Source organism: Cebidichthys violaceus, unplaced genomic scaffold (assembly GCF_023349555.1).
Source record: "Cebidichthys violaceus isolate CVI_PGR_0920_01 unplaced genomic scaffold, fCebVio1.0.p SCAF_22, whole genome shotgun sequence".
NCBI lineage: Eukaryota > Metazoa > Chordata > Actinopteri > Perciformes > Stichaeidae > Cebidichthys > Cebidichthys violaceus.
Genome location: NW_027176395.1, coordinates 11,295,222 through 11,312,245, shown reverse-complemented (window position 1 = coordinate 11,312,245; position 17,024 = coordinate 11,295,222). Strand labels below are relative to the sequence as shown.

Genomic DNA, 17,024 nt, shown 5'->3' with positions numbered 1-17,024 from the left:
CATAAATATTGTGTTTTCCATCTGATTGCCTCAAGACCTTATGATATCCTCCACACTAGACATTTGAACATATAAAATTGCTGATGACCACTTTCATTGAATTTTTTGTGGTTCAGTCAACCTTGTAACATCCATGGTGTTCCCGGTCAAAAGTGACCGCCATAGGAAATGAATGGGAAACACTAGATTATGTCCATTCATCAAATGGAAAACAGCCCCATACACATTCACAAATCCCCCTTCCCACACACACACACACACACACACACACACACACACACACACACACACACACACACACACACACACACACACACACACACACACACACTTGTGTGAACACCTGTTCACAGCCCCATATATAAAGTTGTACACATTTCAAACTTCAAAGAAAAAAATCAGGTGTTTGTTATGGGAACCCATCTCTATCCCACACTTATGTGCCCATCCCCCCATGTGAACCACACCTTCCAGACTAAACAATGTTTCATACCTTCTCACTTTCCCCCAATATAAACCTTTATTTGTGCCTTGCTCTCATTTTACTGTGTGAGCACAATGAGTAGGTGACTGATGAGGAGAGGCTAATTAGGCTTAATTTTTGAACACGTGGAGAGCATTGGACCAGGTAAGAGCAGTTAAAACAGACCGGTCAAATTTGACCGGGAACAGTTAAGTAAGGGGGGAGAAACGAACACGACAGGAGGGTTAAGTGCTGCTCTTCTCTTAATTCATGGTATTTTAAAGATTGCCTCTTGTTTGCAATACTCACAAAGTCACACTGCAGCTTTAAGTTCACATATTACACTAAATCTGGAATGTTACTTACCTGTCTTTGTAACATTCATGTGCTCCTTTTTCAGGAGAGGAACGGTCTGTTTCTTTGCAGCTTTCAGCACCTTTACTGCCCTCTTGGGTTCATCAGCTGAAATAAACAGCAGAGAGTGACCAACAATGTCATTTTCAGGTGAGGACTGTCTCTCATTTCATTCAATCCAACCAACTGGGTTAATCTGTCTCTGAAAAGTTCTTCAAATACTAACAATTTAATATAAAATATCACTGCGGCCAGATCATTTACATAGTGTCTCACCTGCTTTTGTGACATTGAGATGTTCCTTCTTCAGAACAGATGCAACCTCCTTCTTGACTACTTTTATCCTCCTTGCAGCCTTTTTGGGTCCATCGTCTGAAATAAAAAGGCAAAGCTGATTGAACAGTTTCACATAAATTATACAGAGGAGGGAAGTATACCCTTCATTGAACAAAAGAAACATCAATCTATTTACACTTCTTTTGGCTCCAGTCAGGCTATCTTATGACTATCCACAAATTCCTGTAATGCTAATTTAATTCCCATCAGCCTTATTGGTACTTGGTGTTTAGTTCTACTTAGCAAAATTTAGCACTAAACTACGATGTTGAACATGCTGGTAATCCCTAGGTTCCCAGGGCCCGGTGTTGTTGATACAAACTAACATTATAAGAGTTGGGCAAAGGATATCTTTGCCGTTTAAATGGAGATGGACTTTCAAGTGCAGTTTGAATGGTACAATCTGAGGGTATAGATTTCACGGTGTATAAGATCAGTAGGCCATTAGCTGTAGGTGGGTGATTTCAACATATTGACCCAGGAAAACATCTATTGAACATTTTATCCAGGCGAACAAAACAATGCTGAGAGCATAACCACTTTTGAAAGTCTCCTTAATGTGTCATATTAACATGATATTGAGCTGCAGAACATTGGGCCCTGGGAACATAGATACAATCTTGTGAACATCATACATGCTCAACATCAACATGCAAGCATTGTCAGAGTGAGCATGTTAGCATTTCAATCAATTGCACTATCAATTGCACCATTGTGTAGTAAAGCCTCACAGAGCTGCTAGCATGACTGTAGATTTTTACTGTTGTTGTGGATCATATTGCTTAATTGCTAAAAACATTGCATTGCGTGCCTATGCCTACCTTTCTTAGTATCTCTAATCTTGACAGGCTCTTTGTCTTCATGAGACTTTTGGATTTCTTTCTCCTCTTTAGAGTGCTTTGTTGGTTCTATTTTTTTCTTTGGTTCCTTGTCCTCTTTGGGAATCATCTTGATCTCTTTCTTGTCTTTGGAAGGTTTCTTTTGATCTTGTTCTTCAGAGAGATTCTTTGGTTCTTTTTCTTCCTTTCTAGAGAGTTTTGTTGATTCTTTTTCATCTTTAGAAGGTTTATCTTCTTCTTGTTTTCCTCTAGAGAACTTTTTTGGTACTGACCTTTCTTTGGAAGGTTTTGCTTGCTTTTCCTCAGCTTTTTCCTCCACGGAAAGCATCTTCGGGTCTTTTTCCTTCTTTATAGGCTTAGCAACTTCTTTTTCCTCCACTGAATGCAGTTTCTCTTCTTTACCTTCCTTAGACGGCTTCTTATCTTCCATCCCTTTTTTTGGAAGTTTTACTTCTTTCTTATCTTCAGATGGCTTCTTAACCTCTTTGTTCTCTTTTTTTTTTGTAGGTTTCTTGATTTGTTTTTCCTCTTTTGGTGGCTCCCTTTCTTCCCTCTCCTTCAAAGGTTTCTTCACTTCTTTCTTTTTCTTAGAAGGCTCTTTAACATCCTTCAGTTCTTTTGGCTTCATCGTTTTCTCTACTATCTCTTCTTGAGGTGTTTTCAGTTTTTTCTCTTCTTTAGATGGTTTCAAGTCTACCCCTTCTTTGGGTGATTTCTTCTCGTCTTTGTGAGACTTAATTTCTACTTTGTCTTCTTTGGAAGGTTTTGTCTCTTTTTTTTCTTTGAAATGTTTCTTCAATTCTTTCACTTCTTCAGGGTGTTTCTTTTCTTCTTTCTCTTCTTTGGGATGTTTTATCTCTTCTTTCTGTTCTTTAAGAGGTTTCTTGACCTCTTTCTCTTCTTCAAATGTTTTCTTAACTTCTTTCTCTTCTTGAGATGGTTTCTTGGCTTCTTTCTTTTCTGTAGGTGGTTTCTTGACTTCTTTTTCTTCTTTATATGGTTTCTCGACTTTTATCTCTTCTTTAGATGGTTTCTTGACTTTTCTATGTACTTTAAATGGTTTCTTGTCTTCTTTCTCTTCTTTAGATGGTGTTTTGACTTCTGTCTTTTCTCTAGATGGAGTCCTGACTTCTTTCTCCTCTTTGGATGGTTTCTTGACCTCTTTCACATCTTTAGGGGGTTTCTTGACTTCTTTCTTCTCCTTAGACGGTGTCTTGATTTCTTTTTCTTTTTTAGATAGTGTCTTGATTTCTTTCTCTTCTTTAGATGGTTTCTTGACTTCTTTGTTTTTTTTAGAATGTGTCTTGACTTCTTCCTCCACTCTAGATGGTGTCTTGACGTCTGTCTTTTTTGTGGATGGAGTCTTGACTTCTTTCTCCTCCCTAGATGGTGTCTTGACTTCTTTCTCTTCTTTAGAAAATTTCTTGACTTCTTTTTCTACTTTAGTTGGTTTCTTGACTTCTTTCTCTTCTTTAGGTGGTTTCTTGACTTCTTTCTCTTCTTGAAGTGTTTTTTTGACGTCTTTCTCTTCTTCAATTGGTTTCTTGACATCTTTCTCTTCTTTAATTGGTTTCTTGACCTCTTTCTCTTTTTTAGGTTGTTTCTTGACTTCTTTCTCCTCCCTAGATGGTTTCTTTACTTCTTTCTCTTCTTTAGGTGGTTTCTTGACTTCTTTTTCTTCTTTAGATGGTTTCTTGACTTTGGTGTCATCTTTAGATGGTTTCTTGACTTTGGTGTCATCTTTTAGCAGGTTCTTGACTTCTTTCTCTCCTTTAGATGGTTTCTTGACTTCTTTCTCCCTTTTAGATGGTTTATCGACTGCTTTCTCTTTTTCAGTCGGTTTCTTAACTTGTTTATCTTCTCTAGATAATTTCTTGACCTCTTTTTCTTCATTCGATGGTTTCATGACTTCTTTCTCTTCTTTAGATGGTTTCTTGACTTCTTTTTCTTCTTTAGATGGTTTCTTGACTTTCATGTCATCTTTTAGCAGTTTTTTGACTTCTTTCTCTCCTTTAGATGGTTTCTTGACTTCTTTCTCTTCTTTAGATGATTTCTTGACTTCGGTGTCATCTTTTAGCAGTTTCTTGACTTCTTTCTCTCCTTTAGATGGTTTCTTGACTTCTTTCTCTTCTTTAGATGGTTTCTTGACTTCTTTCTCTTCTTTAGATGGTTTCTTGACCTCTTTCTCTTCTTTAGATGGTTTCTTGAGCTCTTTCTCTTCTTTAGATGGTTTCTTGAGCTCTTTCTCTTCTTTAGAAGGTTTCTTGACTTCTTTCTCTTCTTTAGATGGTTTCTTGAGCTCTTTCTCTTCTTTAGAAGGTTTCTTGACTTCTTGCTCTTCTTTAGATGGTTTCTTGACTACTTTGTCTTTTTTAGATGATTTCTTCACTTCTTTATCTTCTTTTAGTGGTTTTTTGACTTCTTCCTCTTCCTTAGATGGTTTCTTGACTACTTTGTCTTTTTTAGATGGTTTCTTCACTTCTTTATCTTCTTTTAGTGGTTTTTTGACTTCTTCCTCTTCCTTAGATGGTTTCTTTAATTTATTGTCTTTAGATGGTTTCTTGACTTCTTTCTCTTTGAGTAGTTTCTTCACTTCTATTTTTACTTCAGTGGGTTCTGTCACTTGTCCCTTTCCTTTAGGTTTTGTTGTTTCTTCCTCTTCCTTAGAAGACTTCTTTACTTCTTTCTCTTCTTTGGACGGTTTCTTGGGTTCTTCCTTCTTTTTAGACTCTTCTTCTAAAAGTAACCATCAAATTGTCAGTTTTTCACATACTCTACATATACTCTATAAAAGTTAACAACCTTGTTTTTAGTTTTTACACATGTACTTTTGTACACTATTTTTTACTTTCATCAGTAAGTGTAATTACCTTTGGGCTTTGGTGGTTTCTTCTCAAGTGGTTTGGCCCCTTCCTTTAGCATTTCTTCTTTTAGTTTAATCTCTAGGATTTCCTTAAGTTTGGATTCTTCTTTTTTCTCCTCCTTTTCAGATTTCACAGCTTTGAGGTCTGTAAGCCACAATACATCTTCATTCACGTATCAGGTGCTTGTGTGCATAGAGTAAATTCTTGTTTTCACTAGATACAAAAGTATTACCTTTAATAATGGCATCTTTAACTTCTTTTATTGCATGTCTTTCCGTTGCCTCTTTGAGAACTAAAGAACATAATGTGAAATATGTACAAATTAACAACACTTCACAGTGCAATTCTGACCAGTAATCACACTGCATATTCTTAGCCCAGGCATAGCCCCAGGCTAACAGCAGTGCTGTGTGATAAGCCCAGTCATCATGACAGATAATCATGCTTGCATAAGCACTAAAAGCACTATAACGCTAAAAGCACTGATCAGAAACACACCACAACTAGATATTATATTATTAAAGCAGTCAGACCTATATTTTAGAGCTAGACTGTATAGATCTACAGTAAGTCACAACAATTAGTTAATCAGTAATATTTTTTCTTGAAACATAATTCACTGTGGAGGGAAGATCATATAATACATCAAAATGTTGTTTTGTGTCCTCATTCAGAAAATCATTAATGTTTTTCTCAGCTTGTTAGTTCCATCTAGATGCGCTCTGTACTATTGGCTCACTGCCTAAGGCAATGAATGTTTGGTCTAAAGCAGGAACACTTAATAAGTACACTATTAGCCCCTTGGAAAATAGATTTGTCTTTTCTAAGTCATCAAAAACACAAGAGCACAGTTTAAGGAGCTCTGTACTGTATTAGTCCCAAGATCCTCTTTCTGTGCAGCTATTCACACGCTCACAAGTTACGATGAGTTTCTGATCTAAATAAAACTTTAGTTAGATTTGATCTGGTTATATTGGGAAATGTGCTCGTATTTCCTGTAGTCAGATGAGAAGATAGAAAAAGAATATCAATTTAATCCCTGTGTGTCCTGTACAAAGATTTGCACACAAGGCTATTTTTTCTAGAATGGGACAAGAAGCTATGCATAGAAATATAAATGACAAAGGTGACCTTGTTTCCCACATGTAAGTGGAGTATATTATGATCCCACAGCCATCTGAGCCCTACCACCTAAGTGTTCAGATTGAACACAAAGCTAAATTTAGAGGTTACGCTTGTACAGTCAATCAAAAGATATGAGTTGACTTCTCCTCTTGGGAGATTGGTACAGAAATAAAGATGTGTCTGGAGGAGTTTTTAAACTTAACTGTGGCCTAGAACTTGAGCCCGTTTTTTTTAGCATAAACTTGGAAACCCTTAAAAGTATGCTGCATTACCTATTAACAGTTCCTGCTTGCAATGTACCTGTGGTTATACTGACAACCGTCACTGGATTACTTTGATAGTGAAGAAAAATTAAAGACTTGATGATTCTAAGACAACTATGGAAGTGACTCTATGTTGCTAACATTAAGCTAGTTTAGCTATTTAACCTTTTTACATTGTTGGATTCTGGGTAATACAGCAAGCTAGATTATTATCTAAAATATTGTCTCTCTCAGAACAAACAAACACACAATGTCAAAATGTCATTGAACAAATATCTGTTTGGCCCTTATAACTTTAGTCACGTCACAATCAAGTGATCCTTTGAAAACATGTTAAGAAAATGAAGATATAATAAATATCCACACTCACCATTCAGAAACATTTTCATTACCTGATAATGAAAAAAAGGATGAAATAGATGAGATGATCATGGTAAAGAGTGTTGTACCTTTCTCATGTTTGTGAAGGTGTTCTTCTTTGCGAGCAGCTCTGGACCCGACTCTTCTTAGTCTTTCAAAGGGAATATGAACCTTCCTTTTTCGTTTGAGTCCAGTTTTCACACTTTCACTGTTGTTGTTGTTTTCATCAAGTTCATCGATGATGTCGGAGTATTCGTCTTGGTCGTGAATCGTTGTTTCCTCTTCTTCAACATTGTCAGATTGGAGCACGCCACTGGCATTATTGGGTTTTTTAGATAACAGAATTTCAAAATCAAGATGTTGGACAGATGGCTCTTCTTCATCTTCATCGTCCACTTCAATCATCTCTACTTTGACCAGTTTTTCTCCTTTCTCCTCCTCTTCTAAATGCTCATTGTCGTCCACATCTAAAGTTTGAGCTTCCAGGTCAGTTTTTACAAGCTGATCTTTGACATCAGTCTCAACAGTCTTTTCTTGGTCTCCTTCATCAGCATGAATATCTTCATCTTCAGTCTCCTCCCCATCAACCTCTTCTTCTGTTTTTGTCTCCTCCTCTTCCTCCTCCTCATGTTTTACTTGAAATTCTACAGTTTTTCTCTCCTCCTCTTTCTCCTCCCTAGCTTCCATCGAATCTTCTTCAGTTTTGGTCTCCTCCTCCTCCTCCTCCTCCTCCTCCTCTTCATCTTTCAGATCTTCTTCTACTGTGTCTTTAGTTTTTGTCTCCTCTTCCTCCCCATTTCTTATCAAAACTTCTTCAGTTTTTGTTTCCTCCTCGTCCTCCTCCTCCTCGTCTTCTACCACAAGTCCTGTTTTTGTCTCTTCTACTGCATGTTCTTCAGTTTTGGTCTCCTCCACCTCCAATTCCTCATCTTCTACTTCAGTTTTTCTGATCTCCTCTTTCTCACTATCTTCTACCAAAACTTCTTCAGTTTTAGCCTCCTCCTCCTCTTCTACCACAAGTCCTGTTTTTGTCTCCTCCTCACCCTCTACTGCATGTTCTTCAATTTTGGTCTCCTCCACCTCCACTTCCTCATCTTCTACTTCAGTTTTTTTGTCTTCTTCTTTCTCACCATCTTCTACCAAAACATTTTTGTCCTCCTCCTCCTCCTCCTCCTCCTCCTCCTCCTCCTCCTCCTCCTCCTCCTCCTCCTCCTCCTCGTCCTCTGCCAAATCTTCCATTTTGGTCTCCTCGTCCTCCTCTTCTTTTAATGCATCTTCTTCTGTCTTTGTTTCCTCCTCCTCCCTTTTTACCAAAATGTCTTCAGCTTTGGTCTCCTCTTCCTCCACCTCAGCTTCTACCACCTCTTCAGTGTTTGGTTCCTCTACTTGTTCTTCTTCAATATCTGTTTTATTATCTCCCCTGTCTTCTCCTTCATCATCCTCTGTTTTTAAGTCCACCTCCTGTTGTGTACCAACACCTTCCTCTTCGTCTGTCTCCTCCTCATAGGCTGCATTGTCTTCTGTTTTAATGTCTTCCTTCTTCTCCTCTTCCTCACTGTCAACCTCTTCTCCCTCATCTATGGGTGATGGTAACAAATTTAGTGCCTGTTAACGATCTTGTATCTGACTAATGAATGTGACTATTAGAGAAAAATATATGAATACCATCCTCCTCCTCCTCGTCTGCTTCACTTGCAGCTTCAGTGGGAACTTCAGCCTCCTCTTCCTCCTTCTCCTTAATATTTGAGTCTGGGGCTTCAGTTAGCTCTGCATCAGCAGCAGCAGCAGTTTCATCTTTGGCAGCTTGCATGATCTCTGTAACTGTACCATCAACCCATATGACCTGTCTTATTTAACCTTCACATCATTACACGGAAAAGCAGTTCCAAACTTATTTTCAGGCACAGAAGAATTTGATGGGGTGAAATGGAAACAATGACCATTCATAACATTATATAGCACATACCATATGCTGCAGTTAATGACTTTCCCCATTTACTTCTATCATTTAAATTAGCTTAGATCCTCAGATAAAAGATTATATGAAATATTCCAGACGAAAACACGTCATCCAGTACAAACAATCCAGATACATTTATAGAGACATACAGTATATCGCAGATGTTTAAATTATTGAAATACAGGCTACAGTTGGTCAGTAAGTCAGTGGAATGCAACTCCAAAGGACAAATTATAAAGACAAATGTTCATGCTCAATATAACATAGACATCCTTAAAACATAGGACAGAAAACATTATGACTGGAACCAAATCAACTTAAGGCCAAAACACATGAATGCAGAGTTCTATGAAATGTTACCCCCAACAAACGGTCAGTGTGACAAACAGAGGAAGAGATGCAGTCACCTAAACCTTATAGACATTTATTACAATAAACGTGAACAGTGGTTATCAATGATGCACATTTGTTAAAGTGCAAAATGAAGTTCATTCAAACAAGATTAACACACAATTTCATCGTACTTCAGGCTATTACTGAACATGACATTCAGCAGACTTGAGACCAGTTCACAAAAAGTGTTTAGAAAAACAAAAATCAATGCAAACATGCATATAGGGCAACTATTTGCTGGCAACACACATTGCACATGTCCAAAACAACGTTATAGTGTATTTCCGTGATATGTGGTGGTATTGTCTTACCTTTTTCAAAAGGTGGCAGAAATACACCTACATTTCAAAGAAAATATGTTAATTAAAGAAAATTTGCTTAATTTTTAAGAAATAATTTTAGTGAGGAAAAAATATAAATCTTCTGTCATTATTTACCTTTCCTTTGTACCATATTTATACCAGATGGGAGAGCTTCATCTAAACAAAGAGAAGAAACAGATATGTTGTTTAAATGGGGTGTAATTTGCAGTCATATGCTAGTAAGATGCTTTTAGGTGAATTAAAAATGTAATAAAAAGTGAAACCTTTTTCAGTTACTACTTTTACAACAGGTTCACCTAAAAAAAGAGAAGGAAATATGATAAAGTATGCATCAAGACGTCAATCACTATATATGATACATATATCATATATGTCTCACTATATATGTGTATCTTATTTTATTTTATCTTTTTGTTTAGTTTAAGTTATTATAGTATTTATTATTATAGTATATAACTAATGCAAACAAGCATACCTTGATCAGCAACAAGCATGCTCGACATGTAAGCCACAAACACATCTTTCTTGTCGGAGAAATCCAACAAGGCATCTTCGACAACCTTCATGGAGTCAATGGAAACTTCAGGCATGATCCCTGAAATATTAACATAACAGTCAGTTAAACCTGCTGTTCATAATACTACTAAATACATCTTTTGATTGTTTAATATTAATTCCATGACCTGTTCCAATAACAGTGCATGCAAACACAGTGATATACCATCAATAGTATTGTAAAGTGTCTTATTTGTTATTTATGTCCTCATATGTTAAAAATGTTGAAAGACCTTGTTCACCAATCAACGTTGTGGAGACGTAGCTCACGAGCATGTTTATCTGTTCTGTGGTGATTTCTGCTGTTCTCTTCAGAGCTGACATGGGGCTGAATCCCACAGCATGCTGGATATCTGATCAACACAAAAGTCAAAGTAAAAACTGCAGTTAGCAGACTACAGTAGAGTACACTGCCATGGTAAACACACATACAGTAGATTTTAAGATCATAGGTAAAAGGTTAAAATACTGTACCTTTTACTGTGTCCATTATTACATCAAAGATGGCACAGAGCACATCCTGGATGTATCCTGTTATTCCACTCAGAAACTCGTTAGTAACACTGAAGACATTTCTGCCAACAACCACAGGGTCAATGAAGCTAATGTCAGTGGTTCCTGAGAAGAAAAAAAATGCATTCAAGCCAAAGCTCCAGTGAGTAACTTCATTCAACAAATTCAAACACTTTTTGTTATAGAGACAATTGGAAAGACAGTTAAAGACCAATGGGAAAAGATATTGTCCGCCAGTAATGAATAATTCTTAATATAAAAAAACAAAAAGCACTACACACCCACAACAAACACAAGCTAACAGTTACTGTGTAATAATGTTGATTTAGTAAGGAATTTAGGCAACAAATAAGGATTCAACAATACAGACATAAAGTTTAATGGAAATAATGCACTACAAACAATAAGACGGTTAAAATATAACAGCGGTACCTTTTGTTATATCCAGTACACTCTCTATGATGGCACAGAGCCCGTCCTGGATGTAGCCCACTATTCCACTCATGGTGTCATTTGTAACACTGAAGACATTTCTGCCAACTACCACAGGGTCCATGAAGCTAATATCCATGGTTCCTGAGAAAAACAAATAGAAAACAAATGAGGACAATTATATAAAATCAGTATTGTATGCTGTGTGAAATTGTCATTTTAATATTCAAGAGGTTACGGATTAGAGGGATGGTAAATGAGGAGAGTAAATACCTTTTACTACATCCAGAATTGTCTCCAAAATGGGACCTAGCACATCCTGGATGTAGCCCCCCACTCCACACACAAAGTCATTAGTAACACTGAAGACACCTCTGCCTATGACCACAGGGTCAATGTAGCTAAGGTCAACTTTTCCTGAGAAAAACATTTGAGGGAAAAATGTATTCATTGTTAATTAATTATCATGTTATTCGTTGTGAATAAAAAAGGGAAGACAGACACATTCCTTAGTCATAAGTAAGCATTAAATATGGAATACATACCTTTATTTATATCCAATATAGTATCTAATGCAGTGTCCACAATAGCACACAGGGTGTCCCTGAAGGTGCCCACAACTCCACCCATAAAATCATTAGTTGAATGGAAAGCTTGTCTACCGATGATCACGGGGTCAACATAGCTGAGGTAGAAGTTCCCTGTGGGTTTAGGGGTAGATAATTAGAGCCATTGTCACATAACATGTACGCTAAAATGATATCTTTTTTTTTGTTCTGGTTGAGTATGAGTGTGTTTTCATACCTTCCTCATCTGAAAAATAGCGAACAAATCCATCTTTTGCTTCCGATATTTCCTCAGCTGCGTAGGTGGCAGTGGACATGGGGTCACTTAAATCAGGTGCACATTCTAGTGGCCCAGAGATATAAGAGTCAAACATTACAATAGTTGCTCAACACTGCTGAAAAGGTGTGGCATGCATGCTGTCTCTCCTATGTACCTTGAAACTTATTGAGTAGACTGGATACTTCATCAACAGCATCGTTTACAGCTTGCATGGGGTCCGAAACAATTTGCTGAATGTCTGAGATTAATAACAGGTGATATGATGATATGCATGTTTGATGATTGAAATTCTGAAAAGATGCATTTTTCAGGTATTCGTGACTTACCAGGGACTGCCTTGTACTCCACAAAGTCAAACATCACCACTCCAACCACCACCCAGGACAGGAGAGCAGCCAGGGCAATCAGCAGCTCCGCGGACATTTTCAGCTTCCCGAGGAGGCCCAGACCTTTGGACTTGAGAGCGCTCGTCTGTGGTGTAGCTGCTCCATTGGACCCACTGGCTGTGGAAGAGGATGCTGCTCCTTTATGTGAAAAAATGCAAAAATATACTTAAGTCACTCTTCAAGACTGTCATGCTGGAGTACAACGTTTGCTGCTTGGTTCTCTGCTACACTGGAACAAGTAGGAACAAGTATAGTTTTTTAGTTTCTAATGCAACGGTCATCAGAGTTTTATTCAAATGTTTCAGAACTCCGATTGGTGCGCAGAAATACATGACTTTACCTTTTCCCAACTGAGCCCAACCCACTTCAGGTGAGCGAGAAAAGCAAGAACAAAAGAAACATAAATACTGAAATCTCTCATATGAAAAAAAAAAACTCTAACAGAACATTGCATGTTGAACCACATTGCTCATTGTAAAAAGTTGATTGAGAAAATATTTTTTGGAGTCTTTAATTATGGATATGGTTCAGTGATTGATTAACATTGGTTATGAACCATCTCGGAAAAAAACTAAAATATATAAGCAGAAGTATGGTGTATTTTTTACCTTGAATATTACTCTATATTAAGATACATATAGGATAGGAATAATTTATAACTTTGACTTGTTAGGATGATTTGGTGAAATCTCTGACTAGGAAGTTCCTGTGGCATGTTTGGTATAATTATGTCCTTCCACAGCCAGCTTTCCAGTCTCATTACCCACAAACTGCAGCTAAACCATGACATGTAAAGGATATGTCTTCTGTGATCAGAGCAACTTTACACGGTGGAGACAGTGTCTGATCTTTACATTTATCAAACGACTACCCCAGCATGTGCGTTGTAAACAGGTGTAAACTAATTTCCAGATGTTGAGGGATTATATGAATTAGATTAAATTGATTGGTAGGCTAACATCTTGTTAGATTGAAGATCATAAAAGACAATGATAATCTGTCATTTTTATTTCATCAGGTCATAAAGACATGATGCACATAATTCCCACAAAATTATTGCAATGGCATTTAATGACATCATCAACACTGCTGTACTTTCCAACTTGGACATGGTGCCAAGGTGTTAGAGAGACCTTCTAAATAAAATCTGAGCATGCCAGACATGCCCGATTTACTTCCTCATATGCTGTTATGAAAAAACTAATGACAGTCCCTTCAGAGTTATTCAGGATGGACAGGTGGTGTCAGCATTTCACAATAAATGTACACCAATTTGAAAGGAAAACTGTCTGTTATTGCTCAATTCATTCAAGCCCCAAAACTTCACTAAACAAAAGAATTGGTTGGAAAATGCAATTTGTTTGAGGAAGATTACATAAGAAGTATTAGCCTATTTTTTAAATGGCAAAAAGAAAGTTGAAAACCAGAGGTCAGCCCCAGCAGCAGTCATGTCTGTCACAGGAGAGCAACGCTAATACTCTGGCTACATGATATCCTGTATTTATAGCAACCAACTTTCAACACATTTTCCAAAGAGGACATAACGTATCAAAACACTGCCATTTATTTATTACATAGCTTATATCTCTTAGGCTTTCTATACTATAGCAAACAACAAGTGTTAATTTCTGTGCAATAACAGGTGTAACAGTCCTACCTTCCGCCATGGTAATATGGAGATAATTTCAGCTATAATCCTTTAAGTTGGGGGCAAAGCCTCCTCATGCAGAAGAGAATGGAAAATCACAGCTTCAGTAGGAATCCAATCAGCATCCACTTATTACGTAAAAAATAGACCAAGTCAATTAAATTATTCCATTTCCACTTGGTTGTCACAGTCTTCTTTCCTGATGCATGTGTTATCCACAAGTTGAATTTCTCCAAGATAAAAAAAAGAAGACAATAGAAAATCAAGCATAAATTTGGAGCTGCCAGTGTGGCAGCATTGCAGAGGGGGGTCTGGACACGGTGGGGCAAAGGAAAGCAGCGCAGAGGAAGGAAAGAACCAAGCTAAGCAGAGGGCTGGTGACGGGGAACAGACAGAATACCACCCAGTGTTATTGGTGCCTCACATGGGTATAGGTCAGAGCACAGCACAGGGAGGCTTCAAGGTAACTTTATCCACCAGAAGGTCCGGGTTATTCTTAGCTAGAGCTCTGCACACCAGTTGCTCCGAAAGGCCTTTTTTGGCGGTTGAAGAGCTGTGTGTGTGAGATCAGTTAGCTGAATTGGGCACCCTTCTGACATACTATACTATGACTTTTTATGACATTTTAATAACTCACTATACTACAACTTTTTTATATGTTCATGATATACTACACAATGACTTTGAAATAATTTGTACGGCATACTTTACTAGGACGTTTTTTATGATGTCCTATATCATGATTTTTAATGACACACTATACTATGACTTTTTTTCTTTTTTATGCCATACCATTCTTAGACTTTTTAGTACTTTTTGTGACTTACCATAAGATGTTTTTTTGTGACATACTACTCTATGACATTGTAAGACTTTTTTATGGCACACTATACTATCATGACACTTTATTTTTCTTATGTCATACGATACTATGACATTTTTATTACTTCTTATGACATACTATACTATGCTATGACAATTTGTGGCATGCTGTACCATGGCTTTGTTATGATATTTGTTATGACATAGTACAGTTTTTTTGCAAAACATAGCAAAATAATGGGCGCTGTAATATATTTTAAAAATATATAGTTAATCAAATATAATTAATCTATTAATTAATTACTTAAGAGTTTTCTGAATCTGCTCTTTTGATTTACAGAATATGAAACATGTCCAGAAGAATTAAATGTTCAAACAAAGGCGGAATGTATAAATAATAAAATACTTATACAACTATAGCAATTTTAGTCTTTAAGCTTTTTGAGAGTTATCTATTGTATTAATAATGGTAGAAATTATGTAAAATTGCATAGTTGTAAGTCAAAAACCTTCACATTTTGTAATATGTCATAGTTCAGTATATTTTATAACATATTGTGATATGACTTTTTAGGATTTTTTTACATACTATACGATGACTATTTCATAACTTATTTCAATATATTATACTACGACGTTTTTATGATGCTATGACTTTTTTGTGACTTCTTTTGTACGATTACTATTTTTGACTTACTTGTTACAGCCCGGCTCAGAAAATGAGACAAACCATGGAGAAACACAAGCTGGCTGCTAAGAAAAAACATAATTTAAACAATATAAAAGGTAGGTATCAGTTGTCAGTCCTAAAGTGCATGTATGGGTGTGTGTAGCAGTGAATGGCAATAACAGAAATATTAACCAAAAAACAGTGTAAATGCTGGTGGCTGACAGGATCTCCTCTCCCAGAGAGTGCCAAATGAAGATGGTATTTAGATGCAGCAGATGAGCAAACACAACAGGGACACCTAGTGTAAGGGAGGAGGAGGGTCGTACTGTGATGTCATACTGTAATGTTTTTAGGACTTTTTTCAACACACTATACTATGACTTTTTGACATACTAAACTATGAATTTTGTATTACTTTTTTTGACATACTATACTCAGATTTTTTATGACTTTTTCCGATATACTATACATGACGTTTTTATGATTTTTTTACATACTATACAATGACACAATAGTATAACCTTTTTATCACTATTTTAAACACACTATACTATGAGTTTTAATTACGTTTTTCAACATACTGTACTACCTCTCCGGGGAGCCATCACCTTAACGTGGTGGAGAGGTTTGAGTGCCCCCATGACCCTGAGGGCTATGTTGTCTGGAGCCTAGAGCTCCTGGTAGGATCTCCCATGGCAAATTGGTCTCAGGCGAAGGGCCAGACTAAGAATGGTTCAAAAACCCCAATGAAAAAACTAAGAAGAGTTGAGGAGACCCTGCCCGGAGGAAGCCTGGGGCCCACGTCTGGAGCCAGGCCCAGTCGGAGAGCCCGACAATAGTTCAGAGTATTCGGCCTTCTTAGAGACTCTGACTGGAGTCCTGTATGGGGCTCCAGTGGGGGACTCCATAGCTCTGCTGGGGGATTTCAACGCGCACGTGGGCAACAATGGGTATACCTGGAGAGGCGTGATTGGGAGGAACGGCCTCCCTGATCTAAATCTGAGCGGTCGTTTGTTGTTGGACTTCTGTGCTAGTCATGGATTGTCCATAACGAACACCATGTTCGAGCATAAGGATGTTCATAAGTGTACATGGTACCAGAGCACCCTAGACCGAAGGTCGATGATCGATTTTGTTATCGTATCATCGGATCTGAGGCCGTATGTTTTGGACACTCGGGTGAAGAGAGGGGCGGAGCTGTCAACTGATCACCATCTGGTTGTGAGTTGGGTCAGAGGGTGGGGGAAAACTCTGAACAGACCTGGTAAGCCCAAACGGGTAGTGCGGGCAAACTGGGAACGTCTGGAGGAGGCCCCTGTCCGGGAGATCTTCAACACTTTTCTAGTATCCCTGTGGAGGTTGGGGGCATCAAAACAGGAATGGACGATGTTCAAAGCTTCTATTGCCAAAGCTACGGAGGTGAGCTGTGGTCTCAAGGTCTTAGGTGCCTCAAGGGGCGGTAACCCTCGAACACCGTGGTGGACACCGGTGGTCAGGGAAGCCGTCCGACTGAAGAAAGAGGCCTTCCGGGATATGTTATCCCGGAGGACTCCTGAGGCAGTTGCAAGGTACCGACAGACCCGAAGGGCTACAGCCGCTGCCATGAAGGAGGCAAAGCAGCGGGTGTGGGAGGAGTTCGGAGTAGCCATGGAGAAGGACTTTCGGTCGGCACCAAGGTGTTTCTGGAAAACCATCCAGAACCTCAGGAGGGGGAAACGGGGAAACATCCAAGCTGTATACAGTAAGGATGGGACTCTGTTGACTTCAACCGAGGGGTTAATCGGGCGGTGGAAGGAGCACTTTGAGGAACTCCTGAATCCGACTAAACATGGTTCTCAGCAGGAAACCGGTGGATTGCCCACTCCGGGTAGG

General features: G+C 38.1%; 1 protein-coding gene across 20 annotated transcripts in view; it reads right to left on the bottom strand.

Moving 5' to 3' along the window:
- Window positions 1–13,979, bottom strand: part of si:ch211-266g18.10 (trichohyalin) — a 29,822-nt gene extending 15,843 nt beyond the window's left edge. For 17 of the 20 annotated variants that reach the window (XM_068717905.1, XM_068717913.1, XM_068717901.1 and 14 more), the window contains exons 1-14: window positions 10,781–10,924; window positions 10,310–10,453; window positions 10,069–10,188; window positions 9,756–9,875; window positions 9,544–9,576; window positions 9,395–9,436; window positions 9,269–9,295; window positions 8,270–8,425; window positions 6,694–8,181; window positions 5,089–5,148; window positions 4,863–5,000; window positions 1,975–4,728; window positions 1,094–1,189; window positions 830–925 (exon numbers count right to left, since the gene is read on the bottom strand). In XM_068717905.1, coding sequence (XP_068574006.1) covers window positions 830–925; window positions 1,094–1,189; window positions 1,975–4,728; window positions 4,863–5,000; window positions 5,089–5,148; window positions 6,694–8,181; window positions 8,270–8,425; window positions 9,269–9,295; window positions 9,395–9,436; window positions 9,544–9,576; window positions 9,756–9,875; window positions 10,069–10,188; window positions 10,310–10,453; window positions 10,781–10,919 — 5,413 coding nt within the window. In that variant the 5' untranslated portion in view covers window positions 10,920–10,924. Of the gene's footprint in view, window positions 1–829; window positions 926–1,093; window positions 1,190–1,974; window positions 4,729–4,862; window positions 5,001–5,088; window positions 5,149–6,693; window positions 8,182–8,269; window positions 8,426–9,268; window positions 9,296–9,394; window positions 9,437–9,543; window positions 9,577–9,755; window positions 9,876–10,068; window positions 10,189–10,309; window positions 10,454–10,780; window positions 10,925–11,053; window positions 11,198–11,325; window positions 11,482–11,584; window positions 11,690–11,780; window positions 11,865–11,952; window positions 12,151–13,669 lie in introns of those variants that run through there. The other 3 variants (XM_068717916.1, XM_068717920.1, XM_068717917.1) reach the window with 3 other exon arrangements.
- Between the last annotated feature and the right edge of the window lie 3,045 nt (window positions 13,980–17,024).